General features: G+C 44.4%; 1 protein-coding gene across 2 annotated transcripts in view; it reads left to right on the top strand.

Moving 5' to 3' along the window:
* Positions 1-16,739, top strand: part of LOC141101794 (BOS complex subunit NOMO3-like) — a 365,568-nt gene that overhangs the window by 155,831 nt on the left and 192,998 nt on the right. For both annotated transcript variants that reach the window (XM_073591128.1, XM_073591127.1), the window contains 3 exons: positions 3,853-3,994; positions 6,599-6,730; positions 15,180-15,316. In XM_073591128.1, the coding sequence (XP_073447229.1) occupies positions 3,853-3,994; positions 6,599-6,730; positions 15,180-15,316 (411 nt within the window). The remainder of the gene's footprint in view (positions 1-3,852; positions 3,995-6,598; positions 6,731-15,179; positions 15,317-16,739) is intronic.

Raw genomic sequence — 16,739 nt, 5'->3', positions numbered from 1 at the left:
CCTCTCAGCAATTTCCTTGGGGTGTCTACTTTCCAAAATGGGGTCATTTAGGGGGGGGGTTTACTGCCCTGCCATTTTAGCACCTCAAGAAATGACATAGGCAGTCATAAACTAAAAGCTGTGTAAATTCCAGAAAATGTACCCTAGCTTGTAGACGCTATAACTTTTGCGCAAACCAATAAACACTTATTGACATTTTTTTTTACCAAGGACATGTGGCCGAATACATTTTGGCCTAAATGTATGACTAAAATTGAGTTTATTGGATTTTTTTTATAACAAAAAGTAGAAAATATCATTTTTTTTCAAAATTTTCAGTCTTTTTCCGTTTTATAGCACAAAAAATAACAACCGCAGAGGTGATCAAATACCATCAAAAGAAAGTTCTATTTGTGGGAAGAAAAGGACGCAAATTTCGTTTGGGTACAGCATTGCATGATTGCGCAATTAGCAGTTAAAGCGACGCAGTGCCAAATTGTAAAAAGTGCTCTGGTCAGGAAGGGAGTAAATCCTTCCGGGGCTGAAGTGGTTAATAAATCTGCAAAAATGTCAACAATTCTGTGTTTTTCTGTCAATATGGAGTGCTGTGTGCACATCAATGAGGAAAAAAAATGAACTTAAATGATTTTAGCAAATGGCTGCAATATAACAACGTTGTCTACAACGAGATTTCCCTCCCCCTTTCAGGAGGAGGTGAACGAGTGACATGCAATGTCCCAGCACAAATGCTTTGACTAATATCAAATCTATTCCATTATGTGTATTAGGTGGTGGCATCCATTTATCATTAATATAGATATATCTATATCTATATAGATATAGATATATCTATATAGATATATCTATATATATATCTATATATGTATATATGTGCTGTGGCAGTTGGGCATGCCATGTGGGTGTTTTTCTGGCTGGGGTGGGGTCCTTTGCCTCAGCTCCGGGAACAGACAAACATTTGGGATTATCCCATTTTCCTGGCTGCCAGCCAAGTACAGTGTTTTAGCCGACCTGTGAGTATACATTTCTTTCTCCCCTTAAAGGGGTAGGACATATTAATTAATACTACATATCAATTTGTAATTACAGTTTACTTCTGTACCCAACTCCTGATGAATGGCAGATAGCTATGAAACGTGTCGAGTTTCCATGGGGTGCTCAGTCAAACCTGGCTCACTACCTATTCACTGGCCCATATATATCTTTTATACAGTTAAAATTCATTGAGTAGTATGTAACCACTCATGTGTATGTGCATCTATCTTACAGCAGCTCTTTTGCATATGTGTTACCAATGCCTGCTAATAGGAAATACCTTGTATTATACTTTATTAATATTTACTATCTCTTATGTGCTGCCAAGTTGACACATATGTATCTATTACGGTTATGCCATGTGTATGTGCAGATATACGAAAATACTTTTTTTTAAATCTGTTTTATATTTTTGTTACGAAAAAATAATGTTTACCTACCTCCCACAAGTCAATTGCCTCATTTACAGTCCCACATTCCCTTTTTCTGTTTATGTACTTGTACCCGGGATAGAGGTACATATAATGTCCCTTATTTAAAGTCCCAAACTCCCCCCTCTTGACTTATGATTTAAGGGGAAGATTTCACCTTTTCAAGTCAAAGTACACTCCACCAGGGCTGTTATTGCTTCTTGGGCGGTGCATCACCAGGCCTCCATGGCTCAGATCTGCAAGGCCGCAACTTGGTCTGCAGTCCATACATTCACCAGATTTTATCAAGTGGATGTAAAAAAATAAAAAAAAAAGGCATGAGAATATCGCATTTGGGTGCAGTGTGCTGCAGGCAGCAGTATAGGTCCTCAAGTCTGTTGGCGCCCTCCAATAGCATTGCTATGGGACGTCCCACATAGTATTTACTATGCTGCTCTGTGTCCCATGATGTACGATAAAGAAAAAGGATTTTTATTACAGCTTACCTGTAAAATCCTTTTCTTGGAATACATCATGGGACACAAAGGTCCCGCCCCTCTTTTCTGGGGTATATGTATACGTTTATTGCTTTGCTACAAAAACTGAGGTACTCCTGGTAGGAGGAGGGGTTATATAGGGAGGCAACTTCCTGTTTAGAGTGTGCCAGTGTCCATCACCTGCAGGTGGCCTATAACCCACATAGTAATTACTATGCTGCTCTGTATCCCATGATGTAGTCCAAGAAAAGGATTTTACAGGTAAACTGTAATAAAAAATCCTATTTTTACACAATGCAGAGGATTAACCCTGTTCCACAGTGAGTATAACAAGCACGCTTTACTGAATAAGCAGACCTTTTTTTACTGTTGTGGACGTTAGTGGGGTGAAATCAACATTTGTTTTTAACCACAATGATGAGAACATTTTAAGGAGCCAGTTTTTTATAATTTTTTTATGTTTTTTTGGGGGAGTCACATGACCTTTAAAAAAAAAAATAGATGCTGGTTGGCAATGAGCTGGCATCCACCGATGTCCTTAACCAGTGGATATCTACACATACATTGCCAGCCACCCCCCCCCCCCCCCCCATACCCCCATAGTGGTTCTCTCTGCTAAATCTTCTCACGTTTAGGGGAGTTGGTCAGACTGCCCAGATTTTCTCTCCTCGCATTTACAGAGCCACCTGAGCTGTTTGGCTGTCCTGCCCAGTCTTCCCGGCTCCTCCCTCCTCTGCAGTGTCCTGTAGCAACGATGGCAGAGTACATTTTAACGCAACACACTTAAAATGTGCTGTGAGGTGTGTTTTTTTTTTTTTTTCTTTCTAAAGCATAGCATGTTTTAGAAGGGCAGCAATGTGAAGCAGTCTTATTCCGCTCGTCTTCCAAGTAATACAAATTCATACCCATGGGACATGTGCGGTAGAGACGTCATCGCAGCACGGCCCGTCAAGCGGCCGCAGTGCACAAACCCGGAAGGAAGACTGGGAGAAGATGGAAGCCCTTGCAGCAGTGACAGTGTGCAGCTGGAGGGCTCGGTTTCAAGGCAAGTCTTTTGTAATGTGCTAGTATGCAATGCATACTAGCACATGATATTACTTTTGGAGGAGAAAACTTTTCTTTAAAAAAAAAAAAAAAAGTTTACTACCGCTTTAAAATTAGTTGCTCTTTCAAAGTTTCTCGAGTTAAGACTTCCAAAAGATCCACTTCAGAATTATTCCCTCTCTAGGAAGCCACACCTGCCTTTCACATCATTCCACAATGGGATCTTTTGTTGGTGCTTCAGGGTTTTCTAAAATCACCTTTTCAAACTTTAAAAACATGTTATGGAGAAGACGGTAGGGAGAGAGATTCTGTAATGCTGCCCTAGTGTGACAACACTGCTGCTTCATAGATAATTATGGTAAGTATGTGTTGCCAACCTACTGAAAAATAGGGGAAAAAAGCCAGGGTAAAGTAATTGAATGCTTCCACCACATCCATGTATCCATAACCTGACCTATATAAATATATTTTCAGGACAGTGATTTGATATTTTTTGTTTATTATTATTTATTATTTATTGTAGCTTTTCTTTGCTATTTTTGTCTGCACTTCATTGTCTGCCAGTTTTGGCAGGAAAGTGCTTAATAGTTCCCAAAGGAATGCTGTCTTAGAAAACGGTGGAAAAGGGTTGTCTGGGGTATAAGTTTCCTGGAATCTTCCAGGATAGCTGTGTCTTATTTGCAATGTTTTTATTTGTTTGATTTAGAGTATTAGTTTAGTTTATTACATAGTGCATTTTGATGTATGCCCTTTAACTTCTAAGCTTTGTTTCCTGTTTCAGGTTGGGAGTGCCACACTGTCATGTACTGTCTTGGAAGATTTCAAGAAATTTAGTTACTGAGGGACTAACTGTAAATTTCTGATTCCAGGTTTCACTTCCAGAAGTAGAATTAAAAGCTGGGCTTGCATTAAAGCCAGCGGTTTACCCAGTGACCGTAACAGATAAACAAATTCTGGATATCTCTTTCTCACAATTTATGGCTTCAGTCTCTGGCAAAGTGTCTTGTCTAGGTATGTTGTGTTATGTGTTTTTAAGGTGTTTTCTTCATATCAAGAAGTGGTAAAAAAAAAAGACTATATCTTTGGTTGGAGATAAGCAGCCCATAGATGACTATTTTTTTTTCTCCTTCAACCCACTGTTTGGAAAAAATAAAGACTCCATTCACACATTCGAAGTGAATGGGCGAGTCCTCCTGCTGTGCCTTTGTATTCTGACAGTGGGGTGACTTCAAGGCTCTCAGAATATACTGTTTCAGTTGCAAAAAAAAAAAATCAGACTGCGTGGTTGTACAGAAATCGATCGGTAGATCAGCTTCTGTACAACCACCCTGCCCATACATGAATCAAAATTTGGCCAGTCCCTGCTGGTGTGTGTAATTTTCGCATGCTTTAACTGCAGTTTTTGCTGTGGTTTCTGAAAATGCACCAGAGATTTAGCATGCAGGACTTCTGGTGCGCTTTTCAGAAAAGGGTGCAAAAACAAGCGACCTAATTAACCACTTGCCGCCCGCCATATAGCAGAATGACGGCGGCAAAGTGGTTTCAAAATCCTGACTGGACGTCCTATGACGTCCGCAGGATATTGAGCCACTGCGCGCCCCCGGGGGGCGCGCATTGCGACGATATCGTTTTTGCGGGGTGTCAGTCTGACACCCTGCAGCACCGATCTAGGTAAAGAGTCTCTGACGGAGACTCTTTACCACGTGATCAGCCGTGTCCTATAACGATGTAAATAGGAAGAGCCGGTGATCGGCTGCTCTCCTGACAGGGGGGGGTCTGTGCTGATTGTTTATCAGCACAGCCCCCCCTCGGATCCTACCCAGGACCACCAGGGAAGCCGCCCAGGACCACCAGGGAAACCAGTCACACTGGACCACCAGGTATGCCCCCTAGACCCCTAGGGACATACTAATCAGTGCAAAGGCAGCTGCCAATCAATGCCCAGGCAGCTGTCAATCAGTGCCCACTCCAATGCCTACCACCAGGGATGGCTATCAGTGCCCATCAGTGCCGCCCATCAGTGCCGCCCGTCAGTGCCCAGTAGTGCCACCCATAAGAACCCATCTTTGCAGCGTTTCAGTGCCACCCATGAGTGCCCATCAGTGCCGCCTATCAATGGCCATCAGTGCCGCATATCAGTGCCCATCGTCAGTGCCCGCTCATTGGTGCCACCTCATCGCTGCCGCCTTATCAGTGCCCATCAGTGAAAGAGAAAACTTGCTTATTTACAAAATTTTTAAACAGAAACAAAAGCAAAACTTTTATTTTTTTCAAAATTTTTGGTCTTTTTTTTATTTGTTTCGCAAAAAATAAAAACCGCAGAGGTGATCAAATACCACCAAAAGAAAGCTCTATTTGTGGGAACAAAATGATAAAAATTTAGTTTGGGTACAGTGATGGGTGACCGCGCAATTGTCATTCAAACTGCGACAGCACTGAAAGCTGAAAATTGGTCTGGGCAGGAAGGTGTCTAAGTGCCCTGCATTGAAGTGGTTAAAAATGTATGGGACTGCGGCTAAAATGCAGTCCTGTGAAAATCACGGAAACACCTGCGCTGTGGCTAGACTACAGCGCAGCTGTGTGCGACTGGCCTTTAAAGTGGAACCAATAACCACTTAATAAAAAAAAAAGTTTTTTTAGCAAGGAACATACATTCCACATTAATAATTATGCTAGTAAAATTGATGTGCTGTAAATTGCTTCCAGCCACAGTAAATCTTTAGGCTGACAGCAGATCGGCCTTTAGTGGTTCTGATTTATGGCACCATGCCAAAAATGGAGAGCAACTGTGCAAATGCAGAGCAAGGTGAGACAGTGTATTACTGGATTTTAAACAGTATAGGCACTTTTTTGGTTTTGAATAAGGGCCAGCCTGAAGTGATTGAGCAGGACTTAATTAACTGACTAAAGTTTTTACGCTAATAACTTCTGTAAAAATTAGTAGCTACTGTAAAACTGCCCATGCTTTCTTTGATTGTAATAGTCTTGTTAGTCATTTAGGCTTAATTGGATTACAATGGGAGCATGTACAAATATGTTAATGGTGAAGCTAAAACAATTTGATTGGGCAGTGAATCTTAGCATGATTACCAATATCTGACCACTGCGGTAGGGATTGGAGAAATGAAAGGAAACCTATACGTTGTCAAAATGTTGCCTTTTCATTGCTAACCTGCTCTTCTGAAAGTACTAGTTTACTGGCTGATTTGCTGATCCGTTCGTTTAGGTACTTTAGGACGTTACTCTGGAACCAGCATACTCCAACTTTCCTAAAAATACTTGTTCTGGTTCAATGTCTATAAATAAACGTTACTCAAATTTTGGTTGCTATGGAGTGGTTAAAACTGTGTGTGTGTGTGTACATATATAATATAAATATTTTTTTTCTTATTGCTGTTTCTGTTCTAATGGGGAGATTTCACTTCCCAAGGGTACAACAGGAAGTAAGAAAATCTGTACAAAGGGAGGAGAAATCACTTCTAGATAGCTGTCCCTGGAACCTTTTAACATAAAAATGAGTAATCTCTTGTCTTCTTTCCCTCTCATAATTTTCAGATGTTACCAACAGACTAGAATATATTGATGTTTTCACATTTCTGTTTCTAATATGCACAGATGCCTGTGGTGATGTTACTGTAACATTGCAGTCTATGAGCAGACAGAGAGAGAAGCGCACACTGCAGATTTCTAGCAAGACTGAAGGTGCTACTTTCAATTTTGAGGATATCCTGCCTGGAAAATACAAAGGTAAGACAAGTGATTGCGGATAAAGATGGCAGATATTTGTCTGACTCTCAAAGCAGCCTTGACCTCTAATGGCAAGTAAGTAATTTTTCTGTAAAGCTCATTTGGCTCCATGCCATTACGAACACAGAGTCGGGATCCGCCAGATCCCTGGACCGACACCCGGCTCAGCCTCTCAGCCCCCTCCACAGCCCAGCGCTCCAATGAGTGAGGAGGGAGAAGAGCAGAGAGCTGTGAATGACAGTCAGCAGCTCTCTGCTCATGGAGCTCTGAAAACCAAGCGATCGGCTGTGCTCAGTTCCGTGTAGAGGCGCCAGGGGACAGATGCAGCATCTTACCACCTAGGTTAGTATGAATCCTAAAAAAAAAAAAAGAAATCCTGGACTTCTCTTTTAATTGAAAATTCTGAAGTTGGAAGTTAGTTGGCTACCATGCACAGCTGCACCAGATTTTTCACTCTCCAGTTTTAGTAAATCAACCCCATAGTGTACCGTGAATGAGAAAAGAAGATTTTGTCTTTCAGCTGCTTTGCTGTCCATTTGTAGAACAAAATGCATTGTGGGAGCGTACTTTTTTTTTTTTTTTTTTTTGAATAAGAGCCACTCCACTCCTCTTGGGGCTCTTTCACTCATACGGACCATTTAGGTCCGCCTGTCAGTTTTTCAGGAGGACCTGAACGGACGCTCCATGTACCTCCTCTGAAGCGATGCATGTCATCGGTGACTTGTCTGCTGACATCCGATCCGCTAAATGCAGACGGATGGAAACCCTAATTTCCATCCGTCTGGTGGATCAGATGAAAACGGACAGGCGGTCTGTTTTCATCTGATCCCCCATAGAGGAGATCGGCGCTCTGACGGGTCCGTCCCTGCATGGTGAGCCAGAGACAGACCTGTCACCTGCCGGCTCAGCGGGGATCAACGGATCAATCCCTGCTGAGCAAGCGGAGTCCGTCAAAAAGGACATATATATGTGAAAGGGGCCTTAAAGTATAACTGAAGGCAAAACTTTTTTCTTTCTCGAACATCACGGGACACAGAGCCACAGTAATTACTGATGGGTTATATAGGTATCACTGGTGATTGGACACTGGCACACCCTATCAGGAAGTTCAACCCCCTATATAATCCCTCCCCCTTGCAGGGATACCTCAGTTTTTACGCCAGTGTCTTAGGTGATGGACGCGTAAAGATGTCCTGTGCTGAGCTCCAAAGGGAATATCCTAAGATCCTATACTGGGGCAAGCCAGGCGAACCGGATCCATTCAAAGTGTCTTTTCATGGCCAAATTGAATGGTACCCGGGCCTCGTGTCCGAAGAAACGAGGTTTTACCCGTAATGCTTCTCTTTTTAGAGAGCTGGACCCCGCAGATCAGAAAATGGCTTTAAACTTCCTAATTTCTGGCGAGGTGCTTTACGGTCCCAGAACTGTTGGATCCCCCTATTCGTAGGGGGCCCCAGTCTCTGACGGTTTTTTCAAACGGAGCACACCGTGAGAGGTGAAGATTGGGTCTGTGTAAACAGCACCCTGCGGCTGGATAAGGTAAGAGGAGATTCCACAGAATTTTTGAGTTCTAGTGGCTTTTCTCCTTTAAGGTAAATGCATGCTATGCCTATTGTGACCACCGGGGGCTGCCAAGAGCACAAACCTGCACATGCTGACTGTCTGTCTCAGGTGTTTTCATCGCTGATTATGTCCCAGCGTCTCAAGCAGGCTGCAAACAGGTAAGATGGAAAGGGGGATTTCTCATGTTTGAATGTTCCCCCCCCAGGCTAGAGAGGGGCCACAGGGGTCTAGAAAGTGGTTATACCACCCGGGCTCTGCGGCCTAATGGCCACCATCGCTGAAGATAGCCGTTCAGGCAGATCTTGTTACCAGCCTCCCTCCCTCCCCCCCCCATCCCCAGCCTTTCTCCAAAAGCATGACAGGAGAGTCGGCAGCGCGGGAAGCGCTTGTTTTTTTCAAAACTCGAGGGGGGGGGGGCGGTAGAGGAGGGGGCGGGACGTCAGCACAGGTGCTTAGACTCCCACTCAGGCCAGCTGCAGGCTATTAAAGGCACTCTGTACAGGTGCACTCAGCCTTCTGAGAGACACAGAGCTGACGGTCACATGTAAGGTGGGACACAGGCATTCTCCTAGGCAGCATTTACTGAAGTAACACCAGACTGAGCATTGGGTAGCAAGGCTTTTAGCCAGACTACATCGCTCAGCGGGCAGTGTTCATTTGTATACCTCACACCTTGTTGCTTTGCACTATGGGTAGAAGAGGTTCAAGCACCCCAGGAACCAGAGACACTAGGGGATCTCATTCAGGTTCTGAGGGCCCCCTGTCGGCAGCATCCTCCCCCCCTAAAGATGGGCCAGGGACGGCTAGCCAGGGACGGCTAGCCAGGGAGAGCCATCGGGGTCAGGGGCTACACCTGCTTCTGGCACTTCAGCCCCTGTATATATTACACAAGAGGTTTTTACCTCAACCATTAATGGTCTAGAGGAAAGATTAATGGCCGTGATTACGTCTTCACTCAGTGGAAGAAAACGCACTAGGCTTTCCTCTGTTCCCCAAGACCCTCAGACAGAGGAGCTCTGGGATAAAGGAGATGAATCCCTTTCAGAGATTCGGGATGGATGATTCCTCTTCGGAGGAATCAGGTGGAGAGGGACCCTCTGCGACTTCCCAAGAGGAGAAAGTCTTAGTGCAGATCCTCACTGGATTGGTCCGCTCCACATTTAAATTGCCCATACCTGAAACTGCTAAAGAATCCTCTTCTGCTTTGGGGTCACTGAAACCTTTCCAAGCAGCACATGCTTTTCCTGTTCATACTTTACTTGAAAAGCTCATTTATTCTGAGTGGGATCACCCAGACAAACGTTTTTTTCCGCCGAGAAAGTTTTCAACACTTTATCCGATGGAAGAAAAGTTTATTAAAATGTGGGGAATACCGGCTATTGATGCTGCCATCTCCTCCGTAAATAATAGCCTGACTTGTCCTGTAGACAATGCTCAGATGCTCAGGGATCCTGTAGATAAAAGGATGGAATCCCTATTGAAAGATGTTTTCTCCTTAGCAGGATCAGTGGCCCAAGCTGCAGTAGCAGCGATTGGAGTCTGTCAATACTTAAGAGACCATGTTAAGCAGGTCATCAAAGTATTACCTGAACAGCAGGCCCAGGGGTTTGCTAACCTTCCAGCAGCCTTATGCTTTGTGGTTGACGCCATTAGAGATTCTATCGTGCAAACCTCCCGTCTTTCACTGGGGTTGGTGCATATACGTAGAATCCTATGGTTGAAAAATTGGTCAGCCGAAGCACCATGTAAGAAGCTACTGGCTGGGTTTCCATTTCGTGGTGCAAGGTTGTTTGGAGAGGACTTGGATAACTATATCAAGAGAATCTCTTGTGGGAAAAGCACTCTCTTACCTGTCAAGAAGAAGAGTAAGCGTCCCTCTTTCAAACGAACTCTTTCCCCAGTGCCGGGGGCTTCAGCCTCCAGGCAGTCTCGACGGCCGCCTCCATCGGGGTCCAGAGACAAGAGTCAACCCCAGGGACAAAAGAAGTCTTGGGGAAAGAAGCCTACTAGGCAAAACACTAAGACCTCTGCATGAGGGGGCGCCCCCGCTCACTCGAGTGGGGGGAAGACTGCGACAGTTCTCAGAGCTCTGGCATGAGGACTTCCAGGACAGATGGGTAATCTCCACGGTAACCTTAGGGTACAAGCTGGAGTTTCAGGAATTCCCCTCTCCTCGGTTCCTCAGATCAAATGTTCCCAGAGACCCAGAGAAGAAGCAGTCGCTCCTTCTAGCGTTAGAGCGACTTTTGTCGCAGGAGGTCATTATGATAGTTCCCGCAAAGGACCAGGGATTGGGCTTCTATTCCAACCTTTTTACGGTCCAAAAGCCAAATGGGGATGTCAGGCCCATTCTGGACTTAAGGGATCTGAACCGATTCCTAAGGATTCAATCCTTCCGCATGGAATCAATTCGAACAGTAGTTCCCACCCTGCAAGGAGGAGAATTTCTGGCATCAATAGACATCAGAGATGCATATCTGCATGTGCCCATTTTTCCTGCTCATCAGAAGTTTCTGCGCTTCGAGGTAGGAGGGCGCCATTTCCAGTTTGTGGCTCTGCCTTTCGGGATAGCCACTGCACCTCGAGTGTTCACAAAGATCTTGGCTCCTCCTCTGGCCAGATTAAGGGCTCAGGGTATAGCTGTCATAGCATACCTAGACGACCTGCTCTTGATAGACCGGTCGGTAGCCTCTTTGAATGGAAACTTGAGGACCACGGTCAGGTATCTAGAACACCTGGGTTGGATCCTCAACTTAGAAAAGTCTTTCCTAAAACCAGTAAGAAGACTGGAGTATTTAGGTCTGATTATAGATACAAGCCAGGAGAAAATATTTCTACCCCAGGCAAAGATCACTGCTTTGAGAGAGCTGATTCTGACAGTAAGGACCAAGAAGGGTCCCTCAGTCCGCCTTTGTATGAGGCTACTAGGGAAGATGGTGTCTTCATTCGAAGCAGTTCCCTATGCTCAGTTTCACTCAAGAATGCTGCAACACAGTATTCTGTCGACCTGGAACAAGAAGGTTCAGGCATTAGACTTTCCGATGCACCTGTCGCATGCGGTGCGTCAGAGCCTCAATTGGTGGCTCATACCCGAAAACCTGCAGAAGGGGAAATCCTTTCTACCGGTTACCTGGACGGTGGTAACAACAGATGCCAGTCTGTCAGGTTGGGGAGCAGTTCTGGAACAGGCTGCGGTCCAAGGGGTATGGTCCAAGACAGAGAGGACCTTACCCATCAACATTCTGGAGATCCGGGCGATACATCTAGCTCTAAAGGCCTGGACTATCAGGCTACAGGGTTGTCCGGTCAGGATCCAGTCCGACAATGCCACAGCAGTGGCTTATGTCAATCATCAGGGAGGCACCCGGAGCCGAGCTGCTCGAAAAGAGGTGAACCAGATCTTAGTCTGGGCAGAGATGCATGTGCCATGTATATTGGCAGTTTTCATCCCGGGAATAGAGAACTGGCAGGCGGACTATCTAAGTTGCCAGCAGTTACTTCCAGGGGAATGGTCTCTGCATCCCGACGTCTTTTGGGCCATATGCCAAAGATGGGGGGTTCCAGATGTAGATCTCTTTGCATCCCGATTCAACAAAAAGCTAGACAGATTTGTGGCAAGGACAAAAGATCCTCTTGCATGCGGGACGGATGCGTTGGTGATTCCGTGGCATCGGTTCTCACTGATTTACGCATTCCCGCCTATTCTGCTACTACCACGACTCCTTCGCAGGATCAGGCAGGAAAGGAAGTCGGTACTTCTGGTGGCCCCCGCTTGGCCCAGAAGGACTTGGTATGCAGAAATAGTAAGGATGACGGTAGGTTCCCCGTGGACACTACCGGAACGCCCAGACCTGTTATCTCAAGGTCCAGTGTTCCATCCTGCCTTACAAACGCTAAATTTGACGGTTTGGCTATTGAGACCCACGTTCTGAAGAGTCGTGGGCTCTCAGGTCCTGTCATATCTACCTTGATTAATGCAAGGAAGCCAGCTTCCAGGATGATTTATCATAGAGTCTGGAAGGCTTATATAACCTGGTGTGAATCCAGAGGTTGGCATCCCAGGAAATATGTCATTGGTAGAATCCTTGATTTTCTACAGATGGGATTAGAGATGAAGCTGGCCTTGAGTACCATCAAGGGCCAGGTCTCTGCTTTATCAGTATTATTTCAGCGGCCACTTGCTTCGCATTCTTTGGTCCGAAACTTTATGCAGGGGGTGATGCGTCTTAATCCTCCGGTTAAAGCGCCCCAAAACCCATGGGACTTGAATTTGGTCCTGGCTGTGTTACAGAAACAGCCTTTTGAACCAATAAGTCAGATTCCTTTGGTCTTGTTGACAAGGAAATTAATTTTTCTGGTGGCCATCTCTTCTGCTAGAAGAGTATCAGAATTAGCAGCTCTTTCCTGTAAGGAACCTTATTTGATTATACACAAGGATAGAGTGGTACTACGCCCTCATCCTAGTTTTTTACCGAAGGTGGTTTCTGATTTTCATTTAAACCAAGACATTGTTCTACCTTCCTTTTTTCCAGATCCCTGTTCTCCGGAAGAGAGATCTCTACATTCGTTGGATGTAGTAAGAGCAGTTAAGGCCTATCTAGGGGCAACTGCTCAGATCTGCAAGACGGATGTTTTGTTTGTGCTGCCAGAGGGTCCCAATAGAAGACAGGCAGCGTCAAAAGCTACCATTTCTAAATGGATTCGACAGTTGATCATTCATGCTTACGGTTTGAAACAGAAGATTCCTCCGTTTCAGATCAGGGCACATTCCACAAGGGCTATTGGTGCTTCTTGGGCAGTGCATCACCAGGCCTCTATGGCTCAAATCTGCAAGGCCGCAACCTGGTCTTCAGTTCATACATTCACCAGATTCTATCAGGTGGATGTGAGAAGGCATGAGGATATCGCCTTTGGGCGTAGTGTGCTGCAGGCAGCGGTACAGGGTCCTCAGGTCTGATTGCACCCTACTTGGTCGTGGTTTCCCCCCCCTCAGGTAGCATTGCTCTGGGACATCCCATCAGTAATTACTGTGGCTCTGTGTCCCGTGATGTTCGAGAAAGAAAATAGGATTTTTTAAAACGGCTTACCTGTAAAATCCTTTTCTTTCGAAGGACATCACGGTACACAGAGGTCCCGCCCCTCTTCTAATACACTATATTGCTTGGCTACAAAACTGAGGTATCCCTGCAAGGGGGAGGGATTATATAGGGGGTTGAACTTCCTGATAGGGTGTGCCAGTGTCCAATCACCAGTGATACCTACAGTATATAACCCATCAGTAATTACTGTGGCTCTGTGTCCCGTGATGTCCTTCGAAAGAAAAGGATTTTACAGGTAAGCTGTTTTAAAGAATCCTATTTTTAGTTTTGGATAGAGTGGAGAGGGATTAGAACGCTTGTAATTTTTTATTGCTGTCTGTGCCCCCGTTATGATTCATCCTCTCTTTGTCTTGTTTACCATTAACACTGAAAGTGAAAGAAGAAAATCACTCATTTTGGGTTGTCCCCAGAAAAGTAAGACTGGGAATCTTCCAATGGGGACAGTTCTGGTGATCTGGGGATCCTCAAGGAATTCTCTTTAATTTTTGAAGGGATTTTCTCTCACTTCCTGTTTGGCTATGGGACAAGAAGTGAAGAGAAATCTCCGCAATGGGACACAGATGGCGAAAAAAAAATATCTGACAGGGGTTATAACCCTCCCTTACTATATCCAACATGAAAAAAAAGTTCTACTCTTAAGTGCTGTATGCCATACATCTAGATACAAGCTAAAGCATGTCCCAAGCTTCGAGAAAGCTGCTTGAAACTTTTTAAATGCTTACAAAACTGATGCTGTATAGACTGGCCTTACAAGCAGAGACTGTACAATGCTTGTTGTGTTGAAGGTCTTGTCAGATGGTGACAGTATATCAGTAAGCTCAAATGGCAACAAAGTTGTAGCTTTACTTCTCTGGTTGATAACATAATGCTAAACTCTGATGTTTTTGCATGTTTTATGCTTTTTTTGTCATTGTTTTGAAGTATTACAGTTAAGAATCTGAATGATTGACATCAAATATCTATATTGTACATAATATAACTGGGTACTAACATTCATGCCGCGTACACACGACCGGACTTTATGGCATACTTTGCCCGGCGGACTTTTCGACCGACTTTTCGTCGGACTTTCCGAATGAACGGACTTGCCTACACGCGATCAACCAAAGTCCGACGGATTCGTACGTGATGACGTACGACCGGACTAAAACAAGGAAGTTCATAGCCAATAGCTGCCCTAGCGTCGGTTTTTGTCCGTCGGACTAGCATACAGACGAGCAGACTTTTCGACCGGACTCGAGTCCGTCGGATAGATTTGAAACATGTTTCAAATCTAAGTCCGTCAAACTTTTGAGAAAACAAAGTCCGCTGGAGCCCACACACGATCGAATTGTCCGACGAAATCTGGTACGCCGGACCAAGTATGCTGTAAAGTCCGATCGTGTGTACGTGGCATTATAGGTAAAGTTGGAATATCCCATTGCCCCTCAGGGGATCAGGAAGGAGTTTTTTCCCCCTGCTGTAGCAAATTGGATCATGCTTTACTGGGGTTTTTCACCTTCCTCTGGATCAACTGTTGGTATAGGATTTTGTAATGGGATTGTATGTTGTGTGGTTTTTTATTTTTTTTATTTTTTTTAATATTTATTTTTTATTCGCTGAACTAGATGGACTTGTCTTTTTTCAAGCTGACAAACTATTTTTAAATAAGTACTGTAGATAGTTTGGTAAAACATACAGAACTATACACAGATTACCAGGTGTCTTTTTAGAATTTAAGTGCTAGTGTTAAAATAATAGCTTATGGAGGGCACTACATTCATTTTTTTCCTGTGTTTGATTTTAAGCGAGCATTATCCAGGAAGACTGGTGCTGGAAGAATAAATCTGTAGAGTTTGAAGTTACAGAAGACAATGTTGTTGGTGTGGAGTTCAGACAAACTGGCTACATGCTAAGATGTTCCCTTTCACATGCTATAACCCTGGTAAGTCATTTACTCTGCAAAAGTCTTAGGCGCTTTAGATAAAAAATGGTCCTTTCTTTTCTATTGAGGAACACAGCAAGACATGACTTTCTGGTTATGACTCCTTCAGGAGAATTAGACACTGGCAAACTGTTTAAAAAACCTTGTGGGTCCTTTCTGAAAAACCTCTTTCTCCCAGCTTGCCTCAGTTTGGTAGTTTCAACATCCTTTTTCTGCTCTGCTGAGAAAAGGCTACCTTTTTGCTAGCCACTTACAGTTTTTTTTTTTTTTTGTACTATTCTGTGTGGATATTCAGATCGGCCTCTCCTAAACTTGACTGTGGAATGCTGTGCTCAGACTCAGCTGGACTGGCCGATTTGCGGGGCTAGATTGGAATATGACCTTCAGGCACTGGGCGCTGCATTGTCGCTTTCCAGACCTTCGTGTACTGTGTAAATTGGCAGCAGATTGCTCTCCGAGTCCAGAGAAGTGTCACAGCCCCAGGTGTGACCCTGGCTTTAAAGAGTCACTTTATTTTTAGGCTGTGCGATTTGACCAGTTAGTAGGACCATTGGGTGCAGTTTAACATTCCCAATTTTACATCACATAACAGGGGGAGCAGTCCTGCTGCAGCATGTGGCTCCAGCATGCACCCCATTACCCGTTCCAATGTGCCCATGAGATACCTGATACTCAGAGTGTTTGCCTTCTTCTGAGTCTTCCTTGGCTCCATTGAACATGACAGTCTCCTCAACTGTATCCTGGGAGGACTTTACCACAGTCATGCAGAATTTCATGAGCCAGATAGCACATTTGATTGCTGTTCTGATGGCAGATTCTGTAAGTTTTCTTCCGCACCTTTCCTTGCAGTATCCCTATCTAACCTCCCTGCAGCCTCTCAATCTTCATTCACCAAGTCTCTGAGCCTCTTAGAGCTTGTTCACACGTGTGTCAATACCATGTGTTTGGGTGACATTTATTCAGCAATTTTTAAAAACCTCTAAACTGCCCTTCAACACCTGACATGAATGCTACAATGGGTGCAACGCAATGCTGTATACACAGGAACCATAGTTTTGTGTTCTGTTCTGTCATGTTAAAAATTAAGTAGAATGTTGCTTTCAATAGTCAGCTGCCTCCATTGATTTCAATAGTAAAGATCTGTAACTGCACCTTAACAGTATCAGTAGAATTTATGGTGTGTTAGTGAAGCATTTATAAAGTGTTAGCTGGGCACTGTATCTCAGAATGCACTGGGGAATAGAGCGGTAAGATAGGGCAGCTCCAACCACTTTCTGTTTGTTCAGAGCAGTCGTGTGATAACACCATCTGCTTCTTTGTGCGGGCAAAAACATCAAGCCAGCCAGCAATACTGACAGTCAAGACCAGAAGTATTGAAGACTATTGCCAGTGGCAAAGATTTTTGTGTCAGCAAAGTTGAGCT

Source organism: Aquarana catesbeiana, linkage group LG06 (assembly GCF_042186555.1).
Source record: "Aquarana catesbeiana isolate 2022-GZ linkage group LG06, ASM4218655v1, whole genome shotgun sequence".
NCBI lineage: Eukaryota > Metazoa > Chordata > Amphibia > Anura > Ranidae > Aquarana > Aquarana catesbeiana.
The sequence above is the reverse complement of the archived record's forward strand: the minus strand, read 5'-3'. Positions and strand labels throughout refer to the sequence as shown.